Here is a 14,009-nt window from a genome sequence, read left to right as displayed (position 1 = left end):
AATAAGTCAGTCTTACAAAAAAAAGATGGCTGAATGAGAACGAGAGGGAGTCAGAAACCATGTAGTGGAATGTGGTGAAGGACAAAAATATCTGTAGGAGATGACAAAAATGAAAAAGGATAAAGAGTGAACATCTGGCCACTGTAGTAATTGTTTTAAGGGACTGCAGGTAGTTGTACCAGGAATGGTAAACAAAGCGAGACTGAGAGCAGTGTTAGTAGGAGGAAATACTTACGCAGCAGCAGTAGCAGGTTCCAGTGAAAAACTTCAGAAAGAAATGATTGTGCAGGTGCAGAGGAGACAGACTGCAGCTGTTGGGAGTTGGAGGAAAAGGCCTGCGATGATGGTAAAAAGAAGGGATGAACAGCAAATTAAAAGGATTATTCAGTTTGTCTGATATTGGGGCATAATACATATAGGAAATGAGGCTTTCTGTGAAAAAAACTGAGACACTTTCACTAGCAGAACAAAAAATGGTAATGAATGTGAAAAGAAAAGTAATTTATTTGCTTGGAAGTACTATGTTTATCAAAATCTAAATCTACAGTTAAAAGAAAATTGTTGTTACAATTTGGAACGTGTGAGATAGAAAAAATAGTTTTTTTTTTTCTAACCTTATTTTTGGAAGTGCATAATATTAAAAAGTTGTGGATGACAGAAAAGTATGGCCTGGGGGATGGGAAGTTTATGCAACTTCAACAACAGACAGTAACGAGATACAGCATGTGCCTAGTGTGATAATAAATAATGGATCCATGGAGTGCTAATGACTGGGGCAGGCAAAAGCAGGTTTTTTCCCTGTTGTGATGAACTGTATTAAATATAGAACTGTATAAAAAGTAGCTGTGGGCAGTGTGCAGATTTTGGGTACTCCAGAAAAAAATAAACTGTAAACCAAAAACCTGGAAAGTGGATGGAGAAGAAGATGTGCAGTCACACTCGAGGAAAAAAGGGGGAAGGTTCTTCTGGGGAAGTACAAGGAGGAGGCTAAGAGAACTAAAATGGAAAATAAATACATAAAAATAAAAATAAAAAGAGGGTGGGGAAGGCTAATATAAGTATAGCATCTCTAAAGATTAATAGCTTGAATGAAAGGGGATATTAGTGGAATAATGGTGATAGAATGGTATGCAAAAACAGATGCAGAGGTAATTTGCTTGATATAAGGTGTACAGATAAAAGGAAAATGGGTGTAATTTGAGAGGATCTGGAAACTAAAAGTGGCATGGATTACAGGGAGTGATGCATGCCTAGTTATTGCAGTACAACTAAAAGATGAAGATATTAGTGTTAGATATTTGAGGATGGGATGAGTTTTAGTATGTGACGTAAAAAAGGGGCAGAATATGTTTAGAGTAGAAGCTGTATATGTGTATACAAATGTAAATGAAAGAAAAATTGACTAAGGAAATTCAAAGTTATATGACTGCACTTATGTCTGTTATGGTGGTGGGATACTTTGATTGTTCACAGGTTAGCTGCTGTTGTGGGTTATTTTAAGCCTACCCATTGTTTCTTCAAAGGTGAGAAATAAACCTTGTGCTCTGTGTCTGTTAGTTAAACACCTTTAGCATTATTCCAGCCTTAATTCCCTTGTAATTTAAGAAAGATCTTTTTCTCTTTTTGGCTGTTCCTATTAGGGGTCACCACAGCAGGTTATTGGTGTCCGCAGAACAAGTGGCAGTAGAGTTTTATGTTGTCGAGTTGCCAGCCCAGCACCCAACCTTCCTTAGAAGACACACACACACATGAATACACTCACACCTAGGGCCAATTCAGAATGTCCAGTTAACACGCAGCAATGTCTTGGGAATGTGGGAGGAAACTGGAGCACCCAGAGGAAACCCACGTGTAATTTAAGAAAGATGAAAAGGGAAAATAGCAGAATATGTAAGATGATGATAGAAGTAATAAATAACGGCCAGTTATGAAAAGGTAATGGCTGTAATACTGAAAGTACATCTCAACACTATTTTTGGAGTGTAGGAAAAATTTAAGTTTTAAAATTATTCAGAGATGCTTACGATTGGAAAGTATTTAAAACATCGATATGGCTGTTGTGCTATATGGGAAATTTGTTTGGGATATGAAGAAAAATCGAAAAATGGGATAACATTTTATTCCTTGCTATTTGTTGCTTACAGAAAAAAAGATGTAAAGAACTGCTTTATAAGAAAAGATTATGAGGAAGCAATATATGGTATAAAGAACGGTAATGATAAATAGGATGGGAGGATGAAATGGTTATTGAATGCATTTAGGAAAATGAATATTTAAAGTATTGTACAAAAATATAAAAAATGAGTTGTAAAGTGTAAATATAACAAATGTGTAAATAATGAAAGAAAGGGGGAAAATGTTAATATAATAAAGCAACCCCTACTCTTTTTGATAAAGATCATGGAATCTTTTATATCCACCTGAGTTAACACCGCAGGCAGGATAGCATATTCAGGACAGCAACATCCCCCTTATACTGCAGTAATGGAAAATTAATCAAGCCGCATGGTGTGGGAACAGAACCCAAAGTCTTCTAATCTTCCATCATCAAAGACAAGTGTGACACCTGTTGAACTACTTAGACAAGTCAGTAATCACTGTGAACTACTTCCTACTTGTCCCACTTACAGGTGAATTCATGGTGATCACTTCTGTTAAGCAAAATCACTACAATTACATATACTAAAGACTCATTTCAGAAAAAAAAGTATTTTTGCAGTTTGAGTCCTCTGCTTTTGCATTCTCTTGCTTCATAAGGTGTCCAAACTGTGTGCAATACATGTTGTCAGAAGGAGTCCCCCCAACTTGCAAACTGTTGTGCTGTGCTGAAATTTTCACGGATAAATCCTGCACCAACCTCCAAGCTGGTATTGAGGCCTTGTTCATCACAAGACATTTAGTGCCAGATGTAAAAACAAACTTATTTGGTGGACCCCTCATTGTCAAGAAATTATACAATAGTACAAAGAAACTCCTAACCCATAAAAACAAACTTAATACCCCATCAGCTAGATAGGAACTCAAAATAATCAACAAAGAACTTAGAAACAAAGTCAAATCAACCAATAGCATGTACAAACTGTGAATTACCACCCATGCTAACAACCACAAACATTTCTTTATCTGTCAGGAACCTATGAAATAATACCCTGCAATGCTCTGAGCTAATACAAAATAATATTGCCAGCATATTAGTGGAAAATTCAAACTTTATTCTTCACCTTCCCCCAATTGCTCATGACATAGTAGCATGCACATGACACCCCCACACATCATCCCCAAGCAAGTCCTAAGTGCTCTCTCCAGGGCTGGAAATACTAGCGCCACGGGCCCTGACAATGTGTCAGATTATCTTCTGATCAGTGCTTATTACTGGCTAGTTGACTCGTTACATCTCTTCAGTCTCAGGCTCTTTACTGGACTCATGCTGGAGGTGTAGAGAACTGCTGTAGTAATCCCACATCACAAAAAGAGACCCACAACTGCCCACATCACAAAAAGAGACCCACAACTGACCTGGGTAACTGTAAATAAGCTTCACCAGCCTTATGTGTTAGACAATGGAGCACATCATTATGAACTTCATTAACAAGGATGCGGGCAGTCTTCTAAACCTGGACTTGAATGATTTTGGGTTTGTTAAAGGCAACTCTCTGTTAAATCAGTTCACATGACATTCCAGGACTTGGCGAATGACCACACTCAGGAATCACTGACAAGCAAATCTAATTAATTGTAACCCCCCAATGTTACCCACTGGATAGTAAGTTGGCTGAGAAATAGAACAGTCTGTTAGTGCTGCAGGTACCCTATAAACTAAGAGTGGTTACCAGTAGTGTCCCCCAGGAATTGGGGGCCACTTCTCTTTGGAATCTATTTCTCTTAACACTAACATTAACTCTGACATTAAAGTAGACACAGTCACCTGTGGCTGAAGAAGTTAGTAAATGATAGTAAATTCAGAACAGTCATAAATACCTCAGGTTACCTACAGGTTAGCTCCTGGAGAGCCTAATTCATGGTAGCAAGTATTGCTTGGACCATGGCATCAAAAATGCAGCATCATGTCCTTAGTATTTAAGGTTTTCACTATGCAATATTTCTTACTCTAATGAAGCCTGTATGTGTATTTGGGTGAAGGCGCTTAGTCTTTTTAGTAAAGTACTTTGATATTTATATATATATATATATATATATATATATATATATATATATATATATATATATTATTGGCACCATGTTTTTGGTTTTAGCCTCAGCCTCCATAGTTACAGTTGGCAGTGGTAGATTTTTATTCTATTTTTATTTGTTTGTGTTATAACCGATTCATTGGTGCTGTTTAATACCTATATGAAAACCAATACATGAGCTATTGCTTGATCCCCCCAACACACACACACACACACACACACACCTTGTTTGAGACACCTTAACCACATTTGAACACAGAACTAAATGCAGTTCGTGATATCAGGATTCTACTTTGTTTTGATGCCAGAGTAGCAAGAGGTAACTGGGTTTTCATACCCCATTTTCAGATGTGCTCCACTCCCCCACTACTCCCCTTATTATGCACCCCAAACTTCATAGCATGCTAAGTGGGAGTGTCATGTTCATTGTTTTCTCCTCAGGCATACATACCACAGCCAATCTCTGTCCAGATTAAACCAGGTCATCTGTCTAAATCCAGTCCACCAGTTACTCTTCCCACAACATCTGCCCTGCTCTTATATACACTTCAACTCTTTCCATTCACTTTGTAAACATTACATCCACCACTGTATTGCAGACATTCCACAGCATTCTATACAACAAACCACACAACATCCTAGCTTTCATCATTACCATCATGGGACCCATATGCAGAACTTATCATTCACATGGATTAATAACAGGTACCAGACCCAAACCTTCACTAATCAGCTCATCTCTACCTCATCTTGCTGTCTTTATCTAATTGGCATCATCTCTTCTTAGTCCTATGTTCCATTCATTACCTGATTGGAGCAAGAATTACCTGACTGGAGCAAGAACCTAACCTGCCTAGTCATTCCCCCAAAGTACAGGTTCAGGTGAGAAGGAGTGATCTAGGTTACATGGATTCCCTCCCATCTCATATTAACCACCTAACCCTCCTTGCTGTGGCCAGTATCTCCATATTGCTAGTCCTCTATGAGGACTTGCATCCTTCCTTATTTATCACTTCCTGACTTACATGTAGGATGTAGCCTCTCTCATCCATTTCTTGACTATGTCCAACAATTACTCACCACACTTGCTCTGGTCAGCAGTACAGTGGTTCTAGCTATCCCACACCTCCCTAGTATAACTGAGCAAGTGTCAGCCACTAACTTCCATCCTCCTCCTATGTTCCTTCCAGCAATCTGGGCCATGGATCAAACATAGTTCATCTAGGACATACTGTATGTACAATGAAACCTAACACCAACTCAAGATGCACCATCATATGGGGGGATGTACTGATGAAAAAACTGAATATCATCCAACAGACAAGTGGACAAGGCAGTCCATTATATGATTGGTTCATACCACTTATTTTATCAATAATCTATGACTGGGTGTAGGTAATGCTGGTTTTACTCACAGATGGTAAGCTTTAATCATAGATTATAGGTGATTATTGTAATAATGACTCATTTTTAAGTGTATCCATGTTTCTCAAAGGTGAAAGATAGAACCATGTACCTTGTGTGTGTAAGAAAAACACCTTAACCATTATGCCATTCCCTAACCCAAACTGTTAGTCATTCTGGGGATTAGACCTGCCATGGATGTCTGTTTATTTTAGCACAATTAAGCACATTTTCATAGGTGTCACAATGCTTTACCTTCATTTTTAACATACATCTGACACATGTTCAAGTTCAGACATTAAGATAAACATATTCCCAAAGCCTACACTGAAAGGTTAAAGTTTCAAAAGGCTTCTCTACCAAAACCTGAGATTGAAACAGGGACCTTTAGATCTTCAGTGAAATGCTCACCAGCTGTGCTTAATAGTCATCAACTGATCATGAAGATGATGCTTGTGTGATTGAATTAGTAAGCCAGCCATGGGTAAAACAATATTATCTCCTCACAGGATTTGATTACTGCTATTATACAATATTGTTATTTAAAAAATAAAATTGCTTACTTTTTAAAATAATGGCATTGTATCTTGGAACTCCTTCCTGCTGTAATATTTCTCCTGCCATCTTTTGAAAGTCGGGCACAAATCTACTGATGTTTGTGCTGTGCACCAGGAACAGTACAATTTCTGCCATTGTTTTTATTCAGTTTGGAACCCAGGCATGCAAATCTGAGCTACTGTTTATAAGTATGTGTGTGTGTGTGTGTGTGTGTGTGTGTGTGTGTGTGTGTGTGTGTGTGTGTGTGTGTGTGTGTGTGTGTGTGTGTGTGTGTGTGTGGTGTGAGCACATGTGCACGTGTGTGTGCGTGTTGTTGTTTTTTTTTTTTTTTTTTTTTTTTAACATTTCAAGATTTTTTTGTTTTTATTTTTGTCTTTGGTGAGGGAAGAAGTTTGTTTTCCAATCTTGTAATAATTTGATTTGTATTCTTGCTTTGCAGAACAGAGAACAAAGTGGCTGTAGCTAGATTTTAAATAGTTGCCGCCACCCAGACTCAGTTCTATGGGTGATGGTGGCTTTAAAATGGACTCTCTGCTTGCCCTGTCTGATCAATGTGCATGCTTTGTTTTAAAATATAAACAATTCTTAATTGTCTAATGTGTAACTTTGCTAATGTTATGAAATTAAATGTTGTATTTTACAGCTTGATTTGTTTTAGATACCTCTGTCTAATATTTTAGAATTCTGTTGAAAACCAACAAAATAAATGTGCATTGTATGCACCATCCAGTAGAGAGAACATTAGCATTAGGTGACTGTCACTGTTGAAGTGACATCCTGACCTCCTGTGCAAAAATGGGAAAAAGTAGTTGCAGATGGATGGACAGATGGATATACATATCAAACTCTGTGTTGATATAACATACTGACTAATGCATAGTATAAGCAAAAGGAAATTTAATTTGAAACACCTATTATTGATTTTTGCCTTGTTACTAATAGGAATACATTTCTATTTCCTGGGTATTGCTGTTAGTCTGCAAGAATGATTTTTAATGCTACTAAAAATAAAACTTTTTAGTACTGGACACCAGTGCTGAATTAAAGAAAACATATTTAAAAAAAGACCTCCGCATCTGGAGTGAACGCTGCCCATACAGTGCAGCACATGGTGATTTCTTACAATTAGCTGGTCAGTCATAAACCAATAAAATAGTAGCAGCTAGAAGAAATTAACTATCAGGAGCATCAGCTTGATGCCACATTACTAATGGCAAGAGATTAGAATCCATCCCAGCATATGAATTAGCACTTACAAAACTATGCGCACATACACGCTGTCTCCTGTGACCTGTTTATACAGAAATATCTATCAAGCTGACAAACCAGACCTAACAACAGGCCACATAACCCCTGCTTGTACTGTTTACTCATTTCAACTGGGCAAATGGTTATAGTCAGGTCATAGGTCAAATGACATTATCAGTAAGATCAGTAGTGATTATTACTGCAGTATGAAAGTTGCTATACTATGACAGTAAAGTGACTACCTGCACTAAAGCTATACTTGGAGGAAAAAGTATTATTGCTTTAGAGTCATGCAGTACAAATCATGATACTAAGTCCCAGACCAGTACAAACTATACAAAATGTTTAAAGTATGTAGAACAACTACATACGTATATGCAGAACATTTGTTAGTAATCATTGCTTGAAAATAAATATGCACTTTAAATGTTGACAATGTTGATTTGATTTTTATAATTACATCATTATTAGTTTTGCTAGCTGTCCTTAAATATATATTTCAGTAACTGAACTGTCAGAAACTGTCAAGTGATGCATATTTTCTCTATCAATATATTTATAGTACTGAATCAACCTACTCTTTCTAGGTAGAAATAAAATTAGTTAGCCTAATTTGTATATTACTTTAGCTTTGATGAGGGTCGGTGTTAAGTTCTTGTTAGCATGACTGAGTGATGTACTATAAATTGCCTGTCGCAGTATGAATTTAAATAAGTTGTCTGACTTGCTGATTTCTAAAAAGTGTTTTTATTTTTGCAGGACACTGGTGGTAAACCTGTTGCACACGATGTCTCTAAAAGTCCTCAAAGCACAAGTGATACGGGTTATTCTTCTGATGGCATCTCCAGCTCCCAGAGTGAGATCACTGGTCTCCTAAACCAAGAGGAAGAAAAACAGAATGAGATGGGCCTTAAACAGCACAGCCCTCCAAGCCCCTCAGAGTTCACCAAACTAGAGAGCACTGTGCGGCCACTACTTGAGTCAAAAACGATTTCTGCCGATCAAGCCAGCACAGAAAAGATGTTTCGTGACCCTCGGGAAGAGCACAGACAAAGGCAGAGGCCTCACTCCCTATCAATCACACCAGAAGCTTTTGATTCTGATGAGGAGCTAGAAGATATTCTAGAAGAAGATGAAGACTCTCTAGAATGGGAAAACCAAAGAGATGCTAGAGAAAGTATGGAATCTTCAGATGACTTTGGCTGCAAACTTCGGCATGACTATGTGGAAGATAGCAGTGAGGGTGGATTTTCTCCCTTACCAGGCAGGCAGAGGAGTACAGACCTAGTAATTACTGATGAAGAATTTATGAGAAGACAGCTCATGGAGATGAGTGCAGATGAAGATAATGGTGAAGATGATGATGCTGAAATTTATGACCGACCAAAACGCACTAGTATGAAAAAGAGCCATAAAGTTGATTCAGAGAAAGCCAAAAGCAGCTCCAAACGGCACTTGCTTCACAGCTCTGGCAGTATGTATGCTGAAGAAACTAAAGAACTTGAAGATGCCTATAAAGCCAGTGAAGAGGAAGAGCTGTTAGCATCACAAGGAGGATTACGGCGTTTTAAGACAATCGAATTAAACAGTACAAATGGGTATAGTCGAGAAATGGACCTTAGCAGTGAAGTTGATCTTAGTCTTGACAGAGAACCTGAACTTGAAATGGAAAGTTTAACAGGATCACCAGATGAAAGGTCAAGAGGTGAGTATTCCTCGACCTTGCCAGCAACAACACCTAGTTACACATCAGGTACATCTCCAACATCTCTCTCATCTTTGGAAGAAGACAGTGATAGCAGTCCAAGCCGCAGACAGAGGTTGGAAGAAGCTAAACAACAAAGAAAAGCAAGACATCGATCACATGGTCCTCTATTACCTACTATTGAGGATTCATCCGAAGAAGAAGAGCTCCGGGAAGAAGAAGAACTTTTAAGGGAGCAAGAAAAAATGAGAGAAGTAGAACAACAGCGCATCAGAAGTACAGCTCGCAAAACTAAAAGGGATAAAGAAGAACTGAGAGCTCAGAGAAGGAGAGAGCGATCTAAAACCCCACCTAGTAATCTTTCACCCATTGAAGATGCCTCTCCTACAGAGGAGCTGCGCCAAGCAGCAGAAATGGAGGAACTGCACAGATCTTCTTGTTCTGAATATTCCCCATCTATTGATTCTGAAGCTGAAGGTTTTGACATTATCTCTTCAAAGCTATACAAATCTGGAAGTGAATACAATCTTCCAACATTTATGTCTCTATATTCTCCAACTGAAAAAGCAACTAACAATGTTGGTTACTCAACAAGCAAGACTTTGAAAAGTGCAGAAGAAGTGTATGAAGAAATGATGAAAAAAGCAGAAATGCTACAGAAACACCAGAAGCAACCTGTCAAGCAGAGTAAAACTTATGCTAATAACTACCAGCAAGGTGACTACAGAAACCTTGGAAGTCAAAACAGTTTTGAATATCATTATATCAATGACTACAGTTATATTGGTAGTGATACAGAGACTTCACAGAATGCCTATGATGAATTGTCTAAATCAGAAGCTGTTTATGAAGAAATCCTACAGACATCCCAGAATATTTCTAGAATGCACCAGTCTTCATCACTTGATTTAGGTATGCAACAAGAAGATAAGAAAATAGATGGAAAAGGAACATGTCAAGAAAAGCAGCAACTGCTGCATGCTGATAGTGCTTATAATGACCCAATGAAACAAAGCAATGCACTCCTGACACCTGGAACAAGTCCAACACAGATATCAGCTCCAGTTTCATTTTCACCTTCAGAATCAGGTACTGGGGCTAGGCCTATTCCTGATGTTAAGGTAACTCAACATTTCACCAAAGACCGCGAAGATCAGCAAAGTTTTTCAGCTATGGACAGTAAAGGATCAAATGTTACCACCACATCAGTTTATGTTTCTACGACATGCGTGTCAGATTATAGCAGGCATTCAATAATCAGTGAACTTGATAGTGCAGAGACATCCAAAAATATACAGTTAACTTATAAATCGCAAGCAGATGATATTCGAATGGCAAAGAAATCTACTGAAACAAAGGAATCACCAACAACAGATAAGGCAGATATTTCATCAGAAGCAAGAAAAAATGCTTCATTTACATCAAAGGTGTTTTCTTTTTTTAAGACCTCAGACCAGCCTCTTTCTCCATCTTCATCACCCACTCAAAGTCCAACTCAGACTTCCTCACAAGCAGATATGATGATACGCTCAGAAGATGGAGACTTTTTTTCCTCAGATTTTTCAACACAGACATTTTTTTCAGATGCTACAAGTACGAAAGTTAGTTCGGCTGCTGCTTCAAAGCATGCACAAGGTACGCAAACAGTTCACAAAGCTACATCTTCTCGTCTTACAAGGCAACAGTCATCACAAGATTCAACATTCATGGTGATAACACTGGCATCAGATGCAAGTCAAAGCAAACCTTTAAATGTAAATGCTTCTGTTTCACCAGTATCTTCACCAACTAGGTTAAGCCGTCAGCAGTCTCTTCATAGCTATGCCCAGCCTGAGATTTCTATAGCACAAACTCTGCAAGACCAAATGTATCCCACCTATACAAAAGTTGGCTCACAAAGTGAAAGGATATCACTTTCTAGTACAGCTGTTCAGACTTCAGTTGCAAAAGTGCATACAACATCAACAACTATTACAGCTGCTAGTGTTTACAGTCGAGGAACTCTGCCTATGGAGCACATAACTTTGTGCAGAATTTCTTCAGTTCCTGGTACCTCTAGGGTGGAACCTGGTCCCAAACCATCAAGCAGCAGTGCCATTGACCTACGTACTGCCACAAAGCCTGCACCTATAATAATTACTGACCAAGGAATGGATTTAACATCTTTGGCTTCAGAAAGCCGACGATATTCTCTTGGTTCAGATCAAATGGGAGGCCGACAGTCTACTGCTATCCAGCCTTTGATCATGAATCTTAATACACAGGAAAAATCACAGATGGTCATATGCACATCAAGTACAGTCAGTATAACAGTTGCTGCCTCCATGTATGTTTCTCAGCCAAAGCTGCCTGCAGTTTACGGGGATCCTTTCCAGAGCAGAGTAGACTTAGGGCAAGCAGCAGGAAGTGCGGTATGCTTACATGCTAAACCGCCAACATTTACAGTTCAGCATCCAGCTATAAATGAGAACATAATTAATACAAACATGCCTGGTTCCATGATAAAACCCGAAGATTCATTTACACAGCAGCAGGCATTTGCGAGATATAATTTGCCTAATCAAATGCCGCAGATGGTAAAAAAAGATATTGTAGTTACCCAATCTAGTAATGTACAGAATATTGTCAGTGGTATTCCAAGACAATTGCCTCAAGATCAAGGATTCATTCCTACAGATATTTATGGTGGCTCTGCTGTGGAACTTAGGACTCAGAATCTTCCAGGTGGTATTGGTGGTGTAAAACCCCATACAATGATGGTTCAGTTAGATAACAATCAGGCTGGTACAGTTACAAAGCTGGTAAAACAAGAACAACCTAGCAATGTTTTAGATCTGACTGGAATGAAATCTGATAGGCAGGTGGCATGCTGCGACGTGGTATACAAGTTTCCCTTTGGCAGCAGTTGCACAAGAGCTTTCAACCCACCACCTAAGATGCCAGAAAAAGGTGTGGCAGAAACTGCACTTGCAAACAAACCAATGCCATCACAGTACTATGGAACAGGAATACAGGACTCGCTGGACAGCTATCATTACAGAGCTCAATCAGCTACTAGCCATGACTTGTATAGGGAACAGAAATCTTACTCTCAACCATTTATTGGAAGGCTGCACTCTTCCATGTCAGATAGTAACTTAGCAGAAGCTGGTCTGAGCTATTTTCCCACAAGGAATGAACTTCAGTTTCAACCACATGGTGTTGACTCTGCAGTGGATTTGACTACAGTCAAACAAACCTATGGCATTGCTTTTACTGATGGGAGCTATCTGGGACATGGGATGCAGTATGGTTCATTTACAGACCTTAGGACACCCTCTGATCTAATGAGTCAGCAGTTACCAATGAGACGGTACAGTTCCTTATCTAATATTCCTTCTGATTATAGCTATTCAAGAAAAGGAGATCTGTCAAGCTTTCAGGAGTCTAGCTTAGCCCACTACAGTGCAACGACAGCACGTGAAATCAGTAGAATGTGTGCAGCACTTAATTCAATGGACCATTATGGAGCAAGGCATACTGGAAGTAAAGATATTCTACAGTATGGACAAAACACTGGACCCACAGGAAACCTTGCAATGCCTACTCAGCAAACTATGACTTCTATAATTCATAATCCAAGTTATCCTGATGTCAGTCATCCTGCACAAGGAGAGGGATTTGGAAGTATGCCACAGTACAACATTGGTGGACCCAGGCAAGAAGCTGTTCAGTCCATCTACCCATCCACAGCAACAGTGAGAGCAGCAGATGGCATGATTTATTCAACTATTAATACTCCTATAGCATCAACCCTGCCAATTACTACACAGCCAGCATCTGTCTTACGTCCATTGTTAAGAGGTATCTACAGGCCATATGGATTAGGTAGTGTCACAGCTGTACCAATAGCAAGTTTGACTAGACTGCCTCTAGTTGCACCAAGAATGCCACTTGCACCACAAAATTTGTACCGCAGCACACCACCCCAGAGATTTGTTTCTGCTCCTGCCATAGCTACAGCTGAAGCACCTATGTATTTAGGGAAGTCCAGCACTACAGTTACAGCCACTAGTACAGACGTGACAGACACAGTTTCAACAATGAAAGCTCCCCAGCCATCAAGTCATAATATAGTAAGTGTTCAAAGGTTAGAACAGGGCAGTGTCAAAAGTCAGGATACACTTACTGCTGTGAAATCAGTAGAACAGGTTAATACAAGAGAGGTAAGCCAGACTTTACTTGAACAGCAAGCAGTTCAGCAGCAAACACAGCTGCAGCAACAGCAGCAACACCTGCAACAGCAACAGCTACAACAACAGCAGCAGCAACAAATACAGCAACAGCAACAGCAAATGCAACAACTGCAACAGCAGCAGCAACTGCAACAACAACAGCTACAACAGCAGCAGCAACAAATACAGCAGCAACAGCTGCAACAGCAACAACAGCTGCAACCACAACCACAATTACAGCAGCAGTCACAACTTCAGCAGCAACAACAGCAACAGAAGCAGCAACAGCTGCAGCAGCAACAGCAGTTACAACAACAACACCTTCAGCAACAGCATCAACAGCAGGTGCAGCAGCAGCAGCAGGAAACTCAGCAAAGCACTACTGTAAGCAGACATAATGCTGAGAAAGAAAAGGAGGAAGAACGTTTGAGAAAACAGCAAGAGCAACTACTCCAGCTTGAAAGAGAAAGAGTAGAGCTTGAAAAAATAAGGCAAATACGTTTACAGGAAGAGCTTGAGAGAGAACGGTTAGAGCTCCAGCGTCACAGAGAAAAGGAGCAGATGTTAGTACAGAGGGAAATACAGGAACTGCAGACCATCAAGCAGCAGGTATTGCATCAGCAGCAGGAGGAGCGACAAACTCAACTGGCTCTCCAGAGGGAGCAGTTAGCTCAGCAACGTATGCAGCTG

The 14,009-nt window shown here is 39.4% G+C and overlaps 1 protein-coding gene across 1 annotated transcript in view; it reads left to right on the top strand.

Moving 5' to 3' along the window:
* Positions 1–14,009, top strand: part of BSN (bassoon presynaptic cytomatrix protein) — a 2,988,702-nt gene that overhangs the window by 1,782,284 nt on the left and 1,192,409 nt on the right. Inside the window, exons 5-6 of the mRNA XM_044076415.1 lie at positions 8,160–13,457; positions 13,614–14,009. The exon at positions 13,614–14,009 is cut by the window's right edge and continues 1,308 nt beyond it. Coding sequence (XP_043932350.1) covers positions 8,160–13,457; positions 13,614–14,009 — 5,694 coding nt within the window. The remainder of the gene's footprint in view (positions 1–8,159; positions 13,458–13,613) is intronic.

The sequence above is a fragment of the Protopterus annectens genome, chromosome 7.part0 (genome assembly GCF_019279795.1).
Source record: "Protopterus annectens isolate FY-2018-M chromosome 7.part0, PAN1.0, whole genome shotgun sequence".
NCBI classification, from domain to species: domain Eukaryota; kingdom Metazoa; phylum Chordata; order Ceratodontiformes; family Protopteridae; genus Protopterus; species Protopterus annectens.
This window is presented reverse-complemented; position numbering and strand designations above follow the sequence as displayed.